This window comes from Tupaia chinensis, unplaced genomic scaffold (assembly GCF_000334495.1).
Source record: "Tupaia chinensis unplaced genomic scaffold, TupChi_1.0 Scaffold000250_1, whole genome shotgun sequence".
Classification (NCBI taxonomy): Eukaryota; Metazoa; Chordata; class Mammalia; order Scandentia; family Tupaiidae; genus Tupaia; species Tupaia belangeri.
The window spans coordinates 2,565,300-2,581,491 of NW_006159730.1; the positions used below are offsets into that span (position 1 = coordinate 2,565,300).

The 16,192-nt window shown below is 43.3% G+C and overlaps 1 protein-coding gene across 1 annotated transcript in view; it reads right to left on the reverse strand.

The window, feature by feature from the left end:
• Positions 1–303: 303 nt before the first annotated feature.
• The window catches only part of MYPN (myopalladin), a 96,362-nt gene continuing 80,473 nt past the window's right edge, over positions 304–16,192 (reverse strand). The window contains exons 13-20 of the mRNA XM_006148947.1: positions 15,703–15,852; positions 14,250–14,332; positions 11,781–11,907; positions 9,531–9,738; positions 7,195–7,360; positions 4,758–4,852; positions 4,666–4,716; positions 304–2,033 (exon numbers count right to left, since the gene is read on the reverse strand). Of these exons, the coding sequence (XP_006149009.1) occupies positions 1,864–2,033; positions 4,666–4,716; positions 4,758–4,852; positions 7,195–7,360; positions 9,531–9,738; positions 11,781–11,907; positions 14,250–14,332; positions 15,703–15,852 (1,050 nt within the window). The 3' untranslated portion in view covers positions 304–1,863. The remainder of the gene's footprint in view (positions 2,034–4,665; positions 4,717–4,757; positions 4,853–7,194; positions 7,361–9,530; positions 9,739–11,780; positions 11,908–14,249; positions 14,333–15,702; positions 15,853–16,192) is intronic.

Consider the following 16,192-nt stretch of genomic DNA (forward strand, 5'->3'; position numbering starts at 1 on the left):
CAGGACGCGAACCGTGGTCTACTACATGGGAGTCCAGCGACATAGCCATTACGCTAACTGCTGGTTCCCAGCACAGCATCTTATATAGAGTAGACACACAAATGATTTTTTGAATGAAAGGATTTATTTTTAGGGGCCTGCTAGGTAGTGTGATAGTTAAGGCAGCTGGATTTCACATGGCTGACTGCTATTTGAGTCTAGGGGACCCCCACGGCTTGAAAAATTCTCTGGGCATGTATACCTAAGATCCCAAGAGGAGAATGGAAAAGGGACTGTGACATGGTTATCCCCACTTGACGGAGCTTTCTCACTTTCTCTCTCTGGCAAGCACATGCCACCTACAGCAAGTTAAAAATAAAAATGATTTCTATGCTGGAAATCCTTGCCTTGGCATAAAGAACGTTTCAAGCCTTTCTAAGCAATTACTATGTTTTTACTTGAAGAAGATACCAGCTGTAGGTGCCTGGTTCAGAGAATCCCAGAGATCTGAGGACAGAGAGTTGATAGCAGACATCTCTAATTCATTTCCCTGGTGAGCGTGGGACAAACTATGCTATGATGACCATTCCTAGGGACATTTTTGGACTAGTGCATGAATTATGGATTTCTATGTCTGATATAAAATTCATTAATCCAGCAAATACTTGTTGAATGTCTACTTCGTGCTGGGTGCTCTTCTAGACACCAGGGTTATTGCAATTATCTTAAGTCAAAAAATTCCTTAAGTTGAGAGGCAGACTTTAAATTTGTAAATTAGAATGAAGATGCACACTCCCCTCTTCTCCCACTTTCCCAGTTAGCATAATATTTTCTACATAGAAAATGCAGTTTGATCAATGACCTCAATGTGGTTCACAGTTACTTAGAATCTCTCCTTTTGCAACTGCTGCTCTGCTGGGACGAGTAAAAGAACAACACTCCTTGGTTACTTTTCTTACTTGGCATCTCTTCCTCCCTCACTGCCTCCTACACTTCTGGACTTTTGGGGAGTGGTGAGACATGCATGGGTCAGTATTTCATGGGCAAAGGAGGATGACTCTTGCACGTTTTGGAAGTGGCAAATGAAGCCAGTAGTTTAAAAGGTGACTCCGCAGAAGATCTTTCTGATTGGTTTATTAACAACCCTTTAGTTCTAGAGTCTAGGGATGGGCAAAGTCAGAAAGAAGAGAAACCAGTCGCCATCCCAAAGAAAATGGTGCAACAGGCTGGGGTTCTGCCTGGCCACAGAAGAAGCGCCCTGTGCAATATTGTGTGTTTCCATAAGCTTTTTGTAGCTCAAGCACATTTTGGCACCTTATTATATGGCTCAGTACAGCCCAGGTGGGCAAGTCAAAAGTATTCTCCATCTATGTGAGTTGTATATCAGGACCTCCTAATGCGGAAAGAGGATTTAATGAATTCACCCACTATGGATGTAGTCAATGAACAGTGATAGTGACCTCCTCGCCTTTTTCCTTGGCATTGTTTGGTGATTTATGCTAAGGTCACTACTAACTCCTCCCAGCCCAGGCTTGTGGCCCCTTGTTGTTCCTTGTGGGGCCTAAACATCCCTAACACACAGGGAATAGGGGAGGGAACTTGCTAGTTTTTTCCCAAAGCAGTGGATGACAATTGTTATGACATCTTTGGTTCGCGTGCATTATCTTCTCAAGCTTTTGTTGGGCTCTTTAAAAGGCACAGTCTTGCATCTCTCCCTTAGCTGAGACTGCAAGAGTCCCTGCCAGTTTATCCAAGCCCTCCTTGCCACAGGTTCAGCGATGTGGGCACTTACTCAAATCCAGTGGCTTGGAAACCACCACGTCTGCCTTGTCCTCCTTTCCCCTCCACAGTCTGCACCCTCACACGGCAGGTACCCAGGCATTCTTAAAGTTCATCACTCTCCACCACGCTCCGAGAAGAGCATGAATACACCATTGTGCTCTCCATGGAGGAAAAGGCCGAAAAAATGTCAAGTCCTTTACTGGTGAGAGATCCGTAGCGACTACCACCGGGTCGGACAGACATGGGAGGTGGGATCTGCTGGTGCCACTGAGCTGAAAAACACACCAAAATAATGTTACCGTCACAGGAAAACAATCTAAATATCACTGAATGAACTGAGAACATCAAATTTTGGAAGCTGCGGAACTGAGGAGAAAACCTACAGCGATTCTGCTAACGAGCAGGCACTCAGTAAGGCCAACCCTGAGCAGTCTTTTTCTTCCTTCAGAAGGGAGCAGGAAGCCTGCTCAGGAGGCAGGAAGTGTGGTGGTGGTAGTGGTGGGGGGAGGCTTATGAACTGATTCTAGTCCAAGTCCTCCATCCCCTTCCCTACCTCAGTCCCGCCCCAGGGAGACCAGGGAAACAGCACCTCCTGCTGTTGGTGCTGTGGAGTCAGGACCGAAACTAGGGAGAGGTGAGACAGGACCCGCTGAACTGGGACTTAGCCCCTGGAGGACAGGACTGGGACAAGTCACCAGTGTCAGGACTTAAGAGTACGGACTTTCTCAATTGGAGATCTAGTGCCTTTTTTTTTTTTTTTTTTTCTGACAGAATATGTATGTACTCACCAGAGGCAGAGACAGAGAGGGAAAAAGCAGTCCCCAGTTGGGTGTGGTCATGCTGTAGTCCCTTCTCCTCCCATTTCTCTCTCCTGTTGGGATTTTGGGTAGGCATGCACGTGCGCCTAGTTGTTTTCAAGCTGCCAGGCTGGAATTTAAATCACAGCTGGCCATGAGGGACCCAGCTCCCTTAACTGCTAGGCAATAGGGCCAGGCCCGACCTATTGCTTTCTGATGTGTGAAGAGTAGGAACAGTCAGACTTAACCTGGATTAAGAAACTTAACACTGACCTCTCTCTCCTAAGGAAAAAGTATATTTGTATCAGCCTCTCTCAAAGTGGAATCTTAAGGATAAAGAAATTATCGAAAAGCTATCTATTATTTCCAAGAATGAGACCTAGAGAAAAAGACAGGCCAAGGCCCTTTCTGTACAGTACTTAATTAAAGGGACACTTGGTGTGCACTGAAAAGTAGCAGGGCCCTCAGGTTCTAGACGGAGTTCATCTTACTTGTTATTCTGGTTAATGATATCAAAATAGTTATGAATTTGAAAAACTATAGATCTAACCAATTTGGGGAAAAAAGGAAAAAAAAGAAAAGAAATAAAGAACTACTTTTTTGGGTTAAAGAAGATGTCTCCAAAAATACCAGTTAATGTCAAGAAGTAGAGGGGAGGGCCAGCAGGTGGTGTGGTGGTTAAGGCACTGGACTCCCACATGGCCAACTGCGGTTTGAGTCCTGGACCTGGTAGCTTGCTTTCTCCCTCTCTCTCTCTCTGGTGAGTGCAAGTGCCCTATAACAAAACTTTAAAAATAATAATAAATAAAATAGGGGCCAGCAGGCGGTATGGTGGCTAAGGGTGCTGGACTCCCACATGGCTGACTGTGGTTCAATTCCGGACCTAGTGGCTTTCTTTCTCACTTTCCTTCTCTCTCTCTCTCACTCACTCTCTGGTCAAATTAAAATAAATAAATAAATAAAGTTAAATAAAATAATTATTTTGAAAAATAACAATAATAAATAATTTTTTAAAGTGTAGAGGAGATGAATAGAGTGCACAGATGAATTTAAAAAATTAATTTCTTAGATCACTTTGAAAATTAGAAACATGGTTCAATGGAGCAATACAAAGACCTGAATTTGCTTCCTAGCACTCAATCAGTAGCTTCTCTGGGCTTCAGTATCTTTTCAGCAGTTAACAATTATAATAATCACATGGGTCTAGGAAAACATAAGGGTGTGATTTTGTTCATTACAAATCATTATACAAATGTCATTTGACAGATATTGTTATTATTAGGATAACTATTATTAGAGAAGTCTGACCAATGCAGATTTGTTGAATGAATAAACAAATGAATGGGATCTGGAAAACCCTGCTGGGGATCACAAGCCATGGGGAGTTGTAGTGGGTGGGCCACGGCAGCAAAGAGACAGCATGCAGGTGTGGAATTGTCAGAAGCACAGGCACCTGTGAGCTCTGGACTAGCCGTTTTACTAGTATTAGAAGCCCTCTTTCAGAAGAAGGTTAGACTCTTATTAAAATGAAAAAGTATGCAAAAACCTTGAGGTAACTAGGATGAGATGTCCATTCCTTGGGGCCAGCAGATGGGCGGTACCGTTGCTGGATTCCCACATGGCTAACCGCAGCTGGAGTGCCAGACCTGGTGGCTTAAAACTCACGCTGGCCATGTGTGTGTGTGCGTACCCAAGATCCCAGGAGGAGAACAGAGGAGAAAGGATTGTGGAGTGGCCATCCTCCCTAGGGAGTGATTTCTTACTTTCTGTCCCTCCGTCGAGTACACATGCCCTATAGCAAAAATCTCTCCAAAAAGAAAAAAAAAAGTTTCTTAAACACTCAAGTATATTTAATCTAATTAATTCATTTATGGAAAATACTAGACCTATCTTTTAAAAAAATATACTTGGGGGCCAGCAGGTGGCTTGGTGCTTAAAATGCTGGACTCCCACATGTCTGGCCACGGTTCAAGTCTCAGACCTGGCAGCTTGCTTTCTCACTTTCTCTCTCTGGTCAAATAAACAAATAAAGTTAAATAAAAAATTTTAAAAATGTACATAAGCTGCCTGTCACATACAGCTGTCCAACTAAAGACATTTCACTTACCATATATGTCCAACCTCGCAGTGCATGACACGATGCCGGCCTCGTTCTTGGCTGCCAGCGTGTCCCAGCCAGCATCTGACTTCTGTGCCCGCCCTCGTTCGGGGCTGACAGCGTGTCCCAGCCAGCATCTGACTTCTTGGCTGGCTGAATGAGGAGGCAGACATACCCCGTTGTGTCCTGGTGCATACTGAGGAAAAGAGAGAATATACTCATATTTTATCCATGGGCAGAGTATCCTTGTCAAATTTAGGGCTCAGAGAAACCTAGAGCTTTTCCTTCCTGAAGGGAAAAAATGGGAACCTGACTTAAGGCAAACACCTGTTTTTTTTTTTTTTTAGATTTTTGCCTTAGAATGCACATCGTGCTCATCAGAGAGAGAGGCAGAGACAGTGAGAGGGAAAGTGAGAGATCACCTCCGAAGGCAGATAGCCACGCCACAGAATCCCTCCTCCTCCCTTCTCCTCCTCCCTTCTCCTCTCAGGATCTTGGACATGCATACACACATGCCCAGCATGATTTTCAAGCCACTGAGTCTGGGCTTTAAACCAGTCATGGTGGTGAGTCATGTGGAAGTCCAGCAACACAACAACTACATCATCTGCTGGCCCCATTTTTTTTTTTTTTTTTTTTAAAGCTGGGGGCATGTTTGCTGGTGAGACAGACAGGAAGATGGAGAGAGGGAGAAAGAGAAAGCACCAGCCAATGAGGCATAGTCACGTCACAATTCCTTTTCCTCCATTTCTCCATCCTGTCAGGATTCTGGGCTAACATGCATATGCCCAGTGTGTTTTCTCACTTTCCCTCTCTTTCTGAATGTCTCTGTCTGGTGAGTTAAAAATAATAACAGTAAATAAATAAAAATAAATCTTTTTTAAAAAAAGTATACATTTCTTTTGGTGCAAAACATTGCGAAATTCATGAATAATTTTTTTCACAGTGCAGATTTTATATATCTATATATTATCTATCTATCTATCTATCTATCTATAGATAGATATAAATAATCTATATCAATATCATCTGTATATGGTTCATAGATGCTAAAATTCTATGAAATCTAACAGGCACTACAACATCCTCTGGGACAAATTCCTTTTACTGTGGAAAATAATTCTATATACCAAGTGTTGTTATAGAAACTGCCTTTGTTTGCTTGCCCCCTTGTGGTATAAAATTGAAGTGGCAGAGAAATAAGGTTGATCCGGGATGGACAATCAGGGCAACCACTCTGAGAAATTGGGTCCTTAAACTTACTTACACAACCACCATTTAGTGACGAGTGGCAAAAAGAGTAAGCGGCCTTACATTTTATTTTTCATTTTAAAGAGCTTTACTGGGTACTAAAAATATGACACATGACAAACAATCTCAGAGGTCTTCAGACATTACTTGTGTATGTATATGTATGTGTGTGTGTATTTTTTTTAAAGAGATTTTTGCTATAGGACATGTGTGCTCACCAGAGAGACAGAGAGACAGAAAGCGAGACATCCCCATGCAGAGGGGATGACTACACCGCAATCCCTTCTCCTCCATTCTCCTCTTGGGATCTTGGGCATGCATGTGCACATGCCCGGTGAGTTTCAAGCCACTGGGTCTGAGACTCGAGCCATGGTCAGCTATGTGGGAGTCCAGCAATGTAACTATTATGCCATCTACTGGTTCCCTAGGCCTGAATCTCAGGCCACGGTCGACCATGAGGGAGTCCAGCAACATAACCATTATGCCATCTGCTGGTCCCTACTTGTATATTTTTAAACTTAAAGTTTTAGGGAGCCTGCTGTAGCCCAACAGTTAAACCCTGAACATAGGGAGCCAGAGACCACATGGCCAAACAAGCCCAACCCTGGCCCTGTGGCTTGAGAAACATGCTGGGCACAAGAGCACGCCCCAGATGCGGATAAGATGGCGATGTGGAGAAGGGCTTGTGGCACAACCACGCCCCATTGGTGAGTGCTTTACTCTCTCTTTGGCAAGTGCACATGCCCTCTGCCAATAAGAAAATAACTGAAGTTGGAAAGCTCTGAGAATCCATACAATGCACTATCATCCAGCAACAAAAAGGAATAAGTTCTCGATATGCACAGCGATGTGAAGGAAGCTCAGATGCATCTTTTTTTCTTTTCTTTGTTTTTGGAGAGGTTTTTTTCTGTTTCTTTTTTTTTTTTTTTCCCGCTATAGGGCGCATGCGCTCGCCAGACAGACAGAGAGAGACAGAGAGACAGAAAGCGAGAAATCACCCCCCAGGGGGGATGGTCACGCAGCAATCCCTTCTTCTCCATTCTCCTCTCGGGATCTTGGGCACCCACGCACATGCGCCCAGCGTGAGTTTTAAGCCACCGGGTCCGGGACGCAAACTGTGGTCGACTACGTGGGAGTCCAGCGACATAGCCATTATGGTAACTGCTGGTTCCCCAGATGCATCTTTTTAAGCGAAAGAAGCCAGATTGAAAATGCTCCAGACTTTCGAAGGTGGCCCCGCCAGCCTCAGTGAACGCGGAAATACCTCTGGCAGTGGTGGCTATGTACCTGATCCTCTCTCTGGTGAAAGGGATGGTTTCATTGTCTTTCTTCCAGTAGAACACAGGTGGCGGCATGCCTATTACACGGCACTCCAGTCTCACCGGGTGGCCCTCGGGAACGCCGCAGTTCTGCAGTTTCTCCAGGATCACGGGTGCTTTCTTCACCTCTTTGGCTGAGCAAGAGAAGAATATTTCTCATTGAACAGTAAGTTCCTTCTAATTCATGCTTCAAGTTCACTATAGTCCTAGACCTTAGCAGAGTGGACACGTACCCACCTTGTCTCCTTATCAGAAAACTTCTTGTGCCTCTTAGCAAGGACCACTGCCTTAATAAAGCTCCATAAATGGTTAAAAAAGAAATGACATGAACCAGCAGTTAGCGTAATGGCTATGTCGCTGGATTCCCACATAGTCAACCGTGGTTCGCGTCCTGGACCCGGTGGCTTAGAACTCACGCCGGGCGTGTGTACGTGCGTGCCCAAGATTCCGAGAGGAGAATGGAGGAGAAGGGATTGTGGCGTGACCATCCCCACTGGGGGGTGATTTCTTGTTTTCTGTCTCTATGTCTCTCTCTGTCTGTCTGGCGAGTGCACACGCCCTATAGCGAAAAACCCCTCAAAAGAAAAAAAAAAAAAAAAAAAGAAATGGAGCAATTATCTCAGCACATCCCACAGCAGACATCATTCCACTTCATGATCCACAGGGGATGCAAATTATCATAGGGGAGACAGCCTGAGCCTAGAGAGAGTAGCATGCTGAAGTCACTTTGATAATCATGAGGCCAAACCGAGAACAGAAGGAAACAGTTCCCCAGAATTCCTACGTTTGGAAATTAAAAAAAAATAAAAAAACTCCAGAGGGTACATGTGCTTTCCAGAGAGAGAGTGAGTGAGAGAGCAAGAAAGGACACTTCATGGGGCATGGTAACACTGCAATCCCTTCCTTTCAATTTCTCCCTCCTTTTCAGAACTTGGGGCACTCACTCACACATGCCTGGAATGTTTTCAAGTCTCTAGGTCTGGGACTTGAATCACAGGGTCAGCCATGTGGGGTCCCTGCTTCAATCAATGGAGGACAGGCTGGCCTATTCTGAAATGTAATTCTGGTTGGACTCCTGCCCTGCAGCGCTGATACTTCTCAGCTGTTGATGTTTTGTTGTTGTTATAGGCGTTACAGTGTTTGGTTTGTATCATGTTAAAAGACATGGGTTCATTTGTGTAGTGGTGCACATTCCCTGTGCTAGGCAGAGTCCACTTAGAGATATAGAGAACCTGGGACCAGCAGATGGACTCCCATGTAGTCAACTAGGGTTCAAGTTCCAAACCTGGTGGCTTAAACTCATGCCGGGCGCGTGTGCGTGCGTGCCCAAGATCCTGAGAGGAAAATGGAGAAGAGATTGCGGCGTGGCCATCCCCCTTGGGGGGTGATTTATCGCTTTCTGTCTGTCTCTGTCTTTCTAGGGAGCGCTTGCACCCTACAGCAAAAACCTCTCAAAAGAAAAAAAAAAAAAAGATACAAAGAACCAGCCAGAGTCTCTTCAGAGAGGCAATTACAGACAGATGTAAGTGCTGAATATGTCCTTCCTTTTCTGAGAGCTTTAGAAACACGGTAGGATGGGAAGGAGTGCTTGTGCCTGATGGATCCACTGTGCATGGGTGGTGACATTTGCGTTCGGCCTTAGAGAATGAGGGGTAGGTCGCTAGGCAAAGAAGGGCCTTCCAGGACCACGGATGCAAAGACATGGAAGTTTAGGGGGGGAAAAAAGCCTACTATGGGGACTAGCAGTTGGCGTAATGGCTATGTCACTGGACTCCCATGTAGTTGACCGTGGTTCGAGTCCCGGACCTGGTGGCTTAAACTCACACTGGGCACGCGTGCATGCCCAAGATCCTGAGAGGAGAATGGAGGAGAAGGGATTGAGGTGTGGCCATCCCCTCTGGGGGGTGTTTTCTCGCTTTCTATCTTTCTGGCGATTGCACGTGCCCTATAGCAAAAAACTCTCAAAAAAAAAAAAAAAAGCCTACTATATTCAAGGAATGAGGGACTACAGGGCAGGGCAAATCATCAGAATTCAGCAACAGCCAATTATTTGTTTGATTAATTAGGTATTACAATGGCTCCCATTTGTTGCAGGTATAATATGCACAAGGTACCACATTACATTTTTAGATTATTGATGTGTCTCTGAGAGCTATGTAGGAAATATGGCCCTTACTACAGGGAAGAGCAACTGAGGTAAGACTTGATGGGGTGAAGAACCAAGAATTTCTGTCAGAGACTCTGCGTAGATGGACAATAGCTTTGCAAGGAGTTATGTTCAGGGGTCCCAGTGGCAAACCTTACCTACTACAGTGAGCTCCAGACTGAAGGAGTTTTGTCCGGTTTTGTTGGTGGCAACACATGTATAGGTCCCTGCGTCGCGTTGAGTGAGCGGGTCGATGAGCAGAGAGTGGACTCCGGTCTCTCTGACCAGCATCTTGTGGGAGGCGTCTGGTAGTACAGGTTGGCCATTGAGCAGCCACGTCAGCTCTGGGGGTGGCAAGCCACTTACCTAATGAACAACAGGACAACTGAGGCAGAGGACAGATTGGTAACAGGTAGATTTATTTGGTGTCTGAATTCTTTATCTTTGTTTGGCAGCAAATACAATACATAGTGAGACAAAACATGGGGTGCTGAGAGGCCTCTCTGCAGGGGCCTTGAAAGAAGAGGGGTCTGGATGAATGGCTACATGAATCGTAACTACTGGGTCAGGGGGAAAGTCATGACGCAGTTTGCATAGAAAAACACATCGGGACTTTCCTGATGACCTAATATATGACGTGTTTACATTCATTCCGACGAGGATGGATCTGTTCGGTTATATTCTAGATTAGAATAAAAAATTATTGAAAAGCTACAGATAAAATAGGTCTGCATCTCATTTATAGTACGTCAGAGACGGCAGCTGTACATCGGAGCTGACATGTTGCTTACATACCCAGTGAGCAAGATGGAGGCCAGAGCAAGGCGGCTACCAAACCAGGGCTGCTATCTATTATAATCATGTGGTTGAGTTGAAAAATCCCCATTCCCCCTTACCATATATTTTTTCAAAAGAATTATTTTATTTAACTTTGTTTATTATTATTTTCCAGTTTGTTCAGAGACAGAGAGAGAGAGAAAGAGAGAGAGAGAGGGAAAGTGAGAAAGCAAGCCATGAGGAGTGCCTTTAAACACTTGCTGGCCCCCCTTATCATATTAAAGCAGAATCTCTGGATAGAACCCAGACAAAGCCATTGTTCAGGGTTAAGGGAGAAGAAGTAACAATTAATCCAAATATTATTTGGCCTATTACTGAGAGATTAAGAACCACCTACAGAAGAGGACCCTTTATGGATGTTCGGCCTGAGACTTCCCTAATTTGCACCTAAATATTCCATAGCTTTCTGTATTTTGGGGGCAGAAGAGTTGAATTTCTCTTTGTACTGGGAGATATCCACACTGTTCAATTGGCACCTAGCTTCTGGTTGAAAAATTAGAATGAAGAATAGCTAAAGGCAACAGAGGTCGATTAGCATGAAAAGCCAGCTTCTGTTCTCATCAACTGCCTTGGAGACCTGTTTTCATGACTAGAATTTTCTCAAAGGCTATACCTTACAACGAATTACTTCAAGCATGCAACAAAATCACGTTTGACTTCATGGGGTATATAAGAGCTCTCTATGCTCTTATTCTCTCTAAAAATGCAGAGTTAATATGATATAATACCAATGTAATTTTTATTAAGCTATAAAGATTTTAAAAGAATTGTTTTTTGTTTGTTTGTTTTTAGTTTACTTTTTTGCCATAGGGTGTCTTTCTCTTCTGTCAGAGAGAGAGAGAAAACGAGAGGTCACCCTACCAGGGGGATGGCCACACTGTAATCCCTTCTCCAGTCTCCTCTTGGGATTTTGGGCACACACACACTTGTCCCCCATGGCATTTTTCAAGTTGCTGGGTTCACAACTCAAACTGTGGAATCAGTCATGTGAGATCCAGGGCTTTAACCTCCATGCCAGTTGCTGGTCCAGTATTTTAAAATTTCATGAAATGATTTCATCTTATATTAATTGCTCCAAAAGAGCCTTATGAAAAAGGGTGATTTCTCTCCCTTCCTCATTCTCTCTTCCCTTGTAAATAAACAGACAAAATACAAAATACAGTTGGTCTTCCATATCTGTGAATTCTCCATCTGTGGATTCAACCAACCACCAGTTGAAAGTATTTCAAAAAGTCAATTGCATCTGTACTGAACATGTACAGATTTTTTTTGTTTCACTTGTCATTATTCCATAAACAACACGGCATAACAATTACTTACACAGCATGGATATTGCTTAGGTAGTATAAGTCATCTAGTGATGACTTAAAGTATATGGGTGGATAGGTTATATGTAAATATTATCGTATTTTTAACAAGAGACTTACATATACACAGATTTTGGTATCTATGGAGGGACCTGAATTCAGTTCCCTGGGGATACTTAGGGACAACTGTACAAATAAAAATACATGCAAAACAAACACGAAATATGAGCAGATCTGGCACCAAGGACAGATGCTGTGGTCTACCTTACAGTCCAGCCGACAGAGTCGCCCCTCATGAGCTACCATATCCCCAGGAGCCTGCAGGAAATGTGGTCGGAAAAAGCGTTCTTGTAGGGGCTCTTTGTCTCTTTCTTGCACTCGGGACCTGCCCCTACAACAACAAACATATTCAGGCATTAAACATAGACACTAACTTATACATTTACAACTATAGGGGCCAGCAGATGGTGTAGTGGTCATGGCTGACCCTGGTTCGAGTCCTGGTGGCTTGCTTTCTCGCTTTTCCTCTCTCTCTGGTAAGTACACATGTCCTATAGCAAACTTAAATAATAATAAATAAAGTTTAAAAATTCACAACTAAAGGCATTTAGATTTGGCTATACCTGGAGAACAGGTATATTTTTGGGAGGTGGGAGTAGGGGAAGGCTTGCTGGATTAAAATCAAGTAATGCATAAGGAAATAAATATGTGGGGCTGATGTGAAAAACAAAGTGACGAACAACTCATCCATTATAGGATTATTTAGTGATATCTGTAATCAAATAAACAGGCATTAGCTTCTTTCTCTCTGAAGTTATTCTGGGTTAAGTGGCTCGGCTCCCCTCACTGTGGGTGTGACCAGTTGTTCAAAAGTCATCAAAGTAAACAAATAAATCAGTATTCAATCTGAACCTAAAATGAGAGCCAAAAGAAAAGTCCTGTTTATTACTCTGAACAAGGCAGCAGCAATCCTGTGTCTTTGAGTCATAAAATTCAACCTGGCTATGAATTATAGCAGACTGCTCAAAATGATCGTGAACTTAAACTGGATAAGACTGACCAACAGTAACAGCTGTTCTTGAAGGAAAAAAAAAAAAAAAAGAAGAAGGTATAGTTGCAACGGTGGTGAAATACTGTATCTGAAACATGGGTCGCTATTTTTGTTCCTTTGGTAAGCCACCTTTAATTCATCTGTGTCAGCAGCTATGGAATGCTTTGCTAAGACTTCGTGGCTCCACAAGTCTCAAGGGGAAAGCCAGGCTCCTTAGTGGTTAGGAAAAATCAGAGAGAAAACTAATTGTCTTCTTCTTATTATTTGCCAGAGGGCATATGCACTTGCTAGAAAGAGACAGAGAGACAGAAAGAGGGAGAGAGGGAAAATGAGAAAGCACCCTTACCCCAAAGTAATGGTCAGGCTTCAATCTTTTCTTCTCCATTTCTACCTCTTTTTAGGATTTTGGACATGCTTACACACACACACACAAACACACAGACACACACACACACGGAGCTTTCTTTTTAAAGAGATTTTTGCTATAGAGCATTTGCACTTGCAGGATAGACAGAGAGACAGAAGTGAGAAATCATTCCCCAGGGGAGACTGCTCTGTCATAATCCTTTCTCCCCCATTCTCCTCTCAGATTTTTGAGCATGTACACAAATGCCCAGTGTGAGTTTCAAGCTCCTGGGTCTGGGACTCGAACCATGGTCATCCATGTGGAAGTCCGGCACTTTAGTCACTACACCATTGGCTGGTCCCAAAATGAATTGCTATATCAGAGACAACAACTACAAGATTCCATCTGTATCTATATAATCATTAAAGATTTCTGTTTCATAAAGACATGATGGTAATTTAAATCAATGGGTCTGATTGATCTATTATGTGCACAGGTGCTACTGACGATTATAAAATTTTAACCATTAAAAGTGCATCGGAGGGACCAGCAGTTAGCGTAATGGCTATGTTGCTGGACTCCCACGTAGTCGACCGCGGTTCGTGTCCCGGACCTGGTGGCTTAAAACTCACACCAGGCGCGTGTGCGTGTGTGCCCAAGATCCCGAGAGGAGAATGGAGGAGAAGGGATTGTGGCGTGACCATCTCCACTGGGGGGTGATTTCTCACTTTCTGTCTCTATGTCTCTCTCTGTCTGTCTGGTGAGTGCACGCGCCCTGTGGCAAGAATCTCTCCAAAAACAAAAAAAAGTGCATCGGAGACTAGTGCATCTCAAACTTGAATGTGCTTATGAACCAGTTGGGGATCTTGTTAAAAGGCAGATTCTGATTCAGTAGGTTTGAGGTGGAACTTAAGATTCTAGATTTCAGGGAACCAGCAGTTAGCGTAATGGCTATGTTGCTGGACTCCCACGTAGTCGACCGCGGTTCGTGTCCCGGACCTGGTGGCTTAAAACTCACACCAGGCGCGTGTGCGTGTGTGCCCAAGATCCCGAGAGGAGAATGGAGGAGAAAGGATTGCGGCGTGACCATCCCCCCGGGGGGTGATTTCTTGTTCTCTGGTCTCTGTTGTCTGGGGGGCGCATGTGCCCAAAAAAAAAAAAACCCCCCCAAAAAAAAAAAAAAAAAAAAGATTCTAGATTTCGGGCAAGCCCCCAGGTGATGCTGATGCTGAAGATGGACAAATACCTTTACAATTTGTAAATCCAATACTTGGGTGCTCTCTGTGGTGGGCGGGCACTGGGGAGGGGCCAGAGAAGGAGATTCTTAAATTTTTACCTGTGAGATTGACCGGCAGCGGTTAGTCGACTGCGGATGGGCAAACTCTGCACCATCAAGTGGCCAGAACAGCTGATTCTCCCCTGAGACACAGAAAAGGAATGAGTTTAAAAAACAAAACAAAAAACAGTGCCTTTTTTTTTTCCAATTTATATAAAAATTTCTGGTCCAGACCATTATAAAACTTTGGCTATTATGAGTTTTTCTTTGGGGAGAGGAAGGAAAGCAATATTATGCAACTTCTTAAATCACTGTTAATATTCCAGGGGAGAGATTTTTATTGAGTATTGTTTAGTGTATCGATGATTTCATTTTTAAACTGAGAAACAAGCGGAGCACAAATGTGAAAAAAAAGTTGAATTTTTGTGCATTTAACACTACTTGTGTTTACAATGTAGAGAGCCTGGCCAAATATTTTTACATTTTCTGAATAGAGATTCTTCAAAACTAACATTTCAATTGGAAGAGTAGCTAAGGGTAGAAATGATAGCTCTGTACTTCCTAATTGAATAGATTGAAAATATTTACTCTGCCATATCTTTTAAGAAAATTTTAAGACCGCACTTCATCCAGAAAAGGAAAGTGGGGGCCAGCCAAATGGTATGGCAGTTAAGGTGGCTGGACCTTACATGGCCAACTGCATGGTTTGAGTCCCAGACCTGGCAGCTTGAAAAGCACATCAGAAGCGTGTGCGCGCATGCCCGAAATTCCGAGAGGAGGGTGATGGAGAAGGGATCGTGGTGTGGTTATCTCCCTGGGGAGTGATTTCTGACTTTATCTCACTTTCTCCCTCTCTGTTTTTTTTTTTTTTTCTGGCGAGTGCACACATCCTGTAACAAATTAAGAAAAAAAAGCTGAAAGATGATGACTTTCCAACTTTTACTAAAAATAAGGAAAAAATTTTAAAAGGACACTATGAGTTTGTGGGACAGTCACAAGCTTTATGAAGTACTTTTCCCATTCTCAGAACAAAAATGACAAATCATTCTTTGGTAGAACGATTTAATGACTCTTAAGTGAGTCCACGAGTTTGTAGACACACAAAGGAGTGATAGTACAGGGCCGGCAGGTGGGATGGTAGTTAAGGTGCTGGAATCCCACATGACTGACCATGGCTTGAGTCTTGGACCTGGTGACTTGCTTTCTCATTTTCCCTCTCTCTGCCTCTGATCAAATTTAAAATAATAATAATAATAAATAAAATGTAAATAAATCTGAAAAAAAAAAGGGATAGAACTAATATCCTTTGATTAAAGCTTCAGGGTTGAGTGATTGACCAGTGGCAAACTCGTCTTTGAAGTTGTGTGATACTATGCTCTAGTTACACACGATCACAATGCCTCTCATTCATTTTCCTCAGCAATCCTTAGTAACTCGCACTTCTCCACGTCTCATTCACAATGACATCAACTGCTCCTTCCTCTGCAGCACGGCGCAGAACCTGTGTCTCCACCTGGGGGTTGGCCGCCATGATGGTGTAGTTGCCATCATCCTCACTAGTAGTGGATTCAATGTGCAGAGAACATGTCCCATCTCCTTCTCGCTTCATTTTGCAGTGCTCGTTTCTCTTAGAAATCTGTTTCCCATCTTTGAACCAGTACACCTGAAATGAAAGATAATCAAGGAGAATATGCATGGCTTCAGACATCTTTAGAGGATAACGAAGTGGGGTAGGGTGAGGCAGGGACCAATTTCCATCCCTTATAAAGCGCTTGGGAAAAAGTTATAAAACATATTCAATAATAATCGTATAATTTGACCCTCCACTTGTACCTGTATACTATTTAAGGCAAAAATTCTATATAATTTAGGTTTAAAATAAAGCTTTTGACTATTTTTATTGTACTTCATAATGAACTAAAAAGCTACCCTAAGGATCAGGCATATCTTCAGAGGCAAAATATCAGGCATATCTTCAGAGGCAAAATAATGAAAACTAGGAG